A 717-nucleotide genomic window follows, 5' to 3' on the forward strand; every position below is an offset into this window, starting at 1 on the left:
GAGCTCACCTACATGCATAAGAGGATATATGCTGCAGCGGAAAATATCTTGCCAGGCTGCTTGTTTAATATGATAGTCAAGGAAATGACTAGGTTTAGTTGTACCTCAACCGATAATAGACAGTACGCTTCAAACACATTAAATACCCAAAGTTTACAAAAATGCTGTACTTGTAAAACCACGTTTTGTTGCGATACCAATGAAGAAAAATTGTTGCACAAGGTTATACGTCTGGAAAGTGATATAGAAAGCGCAAAGACATGTCTTAAAAATCTAAAAAGTATTCCCTCTCATCTCTCTATTCCGAGATGTAGGTTCAGTCTAGAAGATTTTTCTGCTAAGTAAGTAAAAGTTTAAGTAAGATCTCAAATTAATTTTTTATTTCCTTTAGATAAAAAAGTTTTAGGAACATGGGAACAGCCGTCAAAAAATTAATGTATATTGTGTAAATTTCGAATCCTAGTCTTTAAATCGTTTCCATTTCTGGTTTTTACAAAAGTCAAGGTGTAATACACACCAAGTTAGTATTGGATGCATACTGTTGTTTTGTTTGTGTTTTATTTAATCTCCCACTGTGTGTGTTGAGTGAGTGGTGCTGTTTGGATTGGTTTTTATATACATGAAAGAGCTCCCATCACCAACAGAAAATATAAAGTGCACAGAGTTCAATATCTTCTTCTCTTCTCTTCTCTTCTCTTCTCTTCTCTTCTCTTCTCT

At 34.3% G+C, this 717-nt stretch overlaps 1 protein-coding gene across 1 annotated transcript in view; it reads left to right on the top strand.

Annotated features, from left to right (window-relative positions):
* CCY (Coiled-Coils Y) overlaps window positions 1-345 on the top strand; it is a gene marked incomplete at both ends in the record, with an annotated part of 16933 nt that extends 16588 nt beyond the window's left edge. Inside the window, one exon of the mRNA NM_001316660.1 lies at window positions 1-345. Within this exon, the coding sequence (NP_001303589.1) occupies window positions 1-345 (345 nt within the window).
* Between the last annotated feature and the right edge of the window lie 372 nt (window positions 346-717).

The sequence above is a fragment of the Drosophila melanogaster genome, chromosome Y (genome assembly GCF_000001215.4).
Source record: "Drosophila melanogaster chromosome Y".
Lineage (NCBI taxonomy): Eukaryota > Metazoa > Arthropoda > Insecta > Diptera > Drosophilidae > Drosophila > Drosophila melanogaster.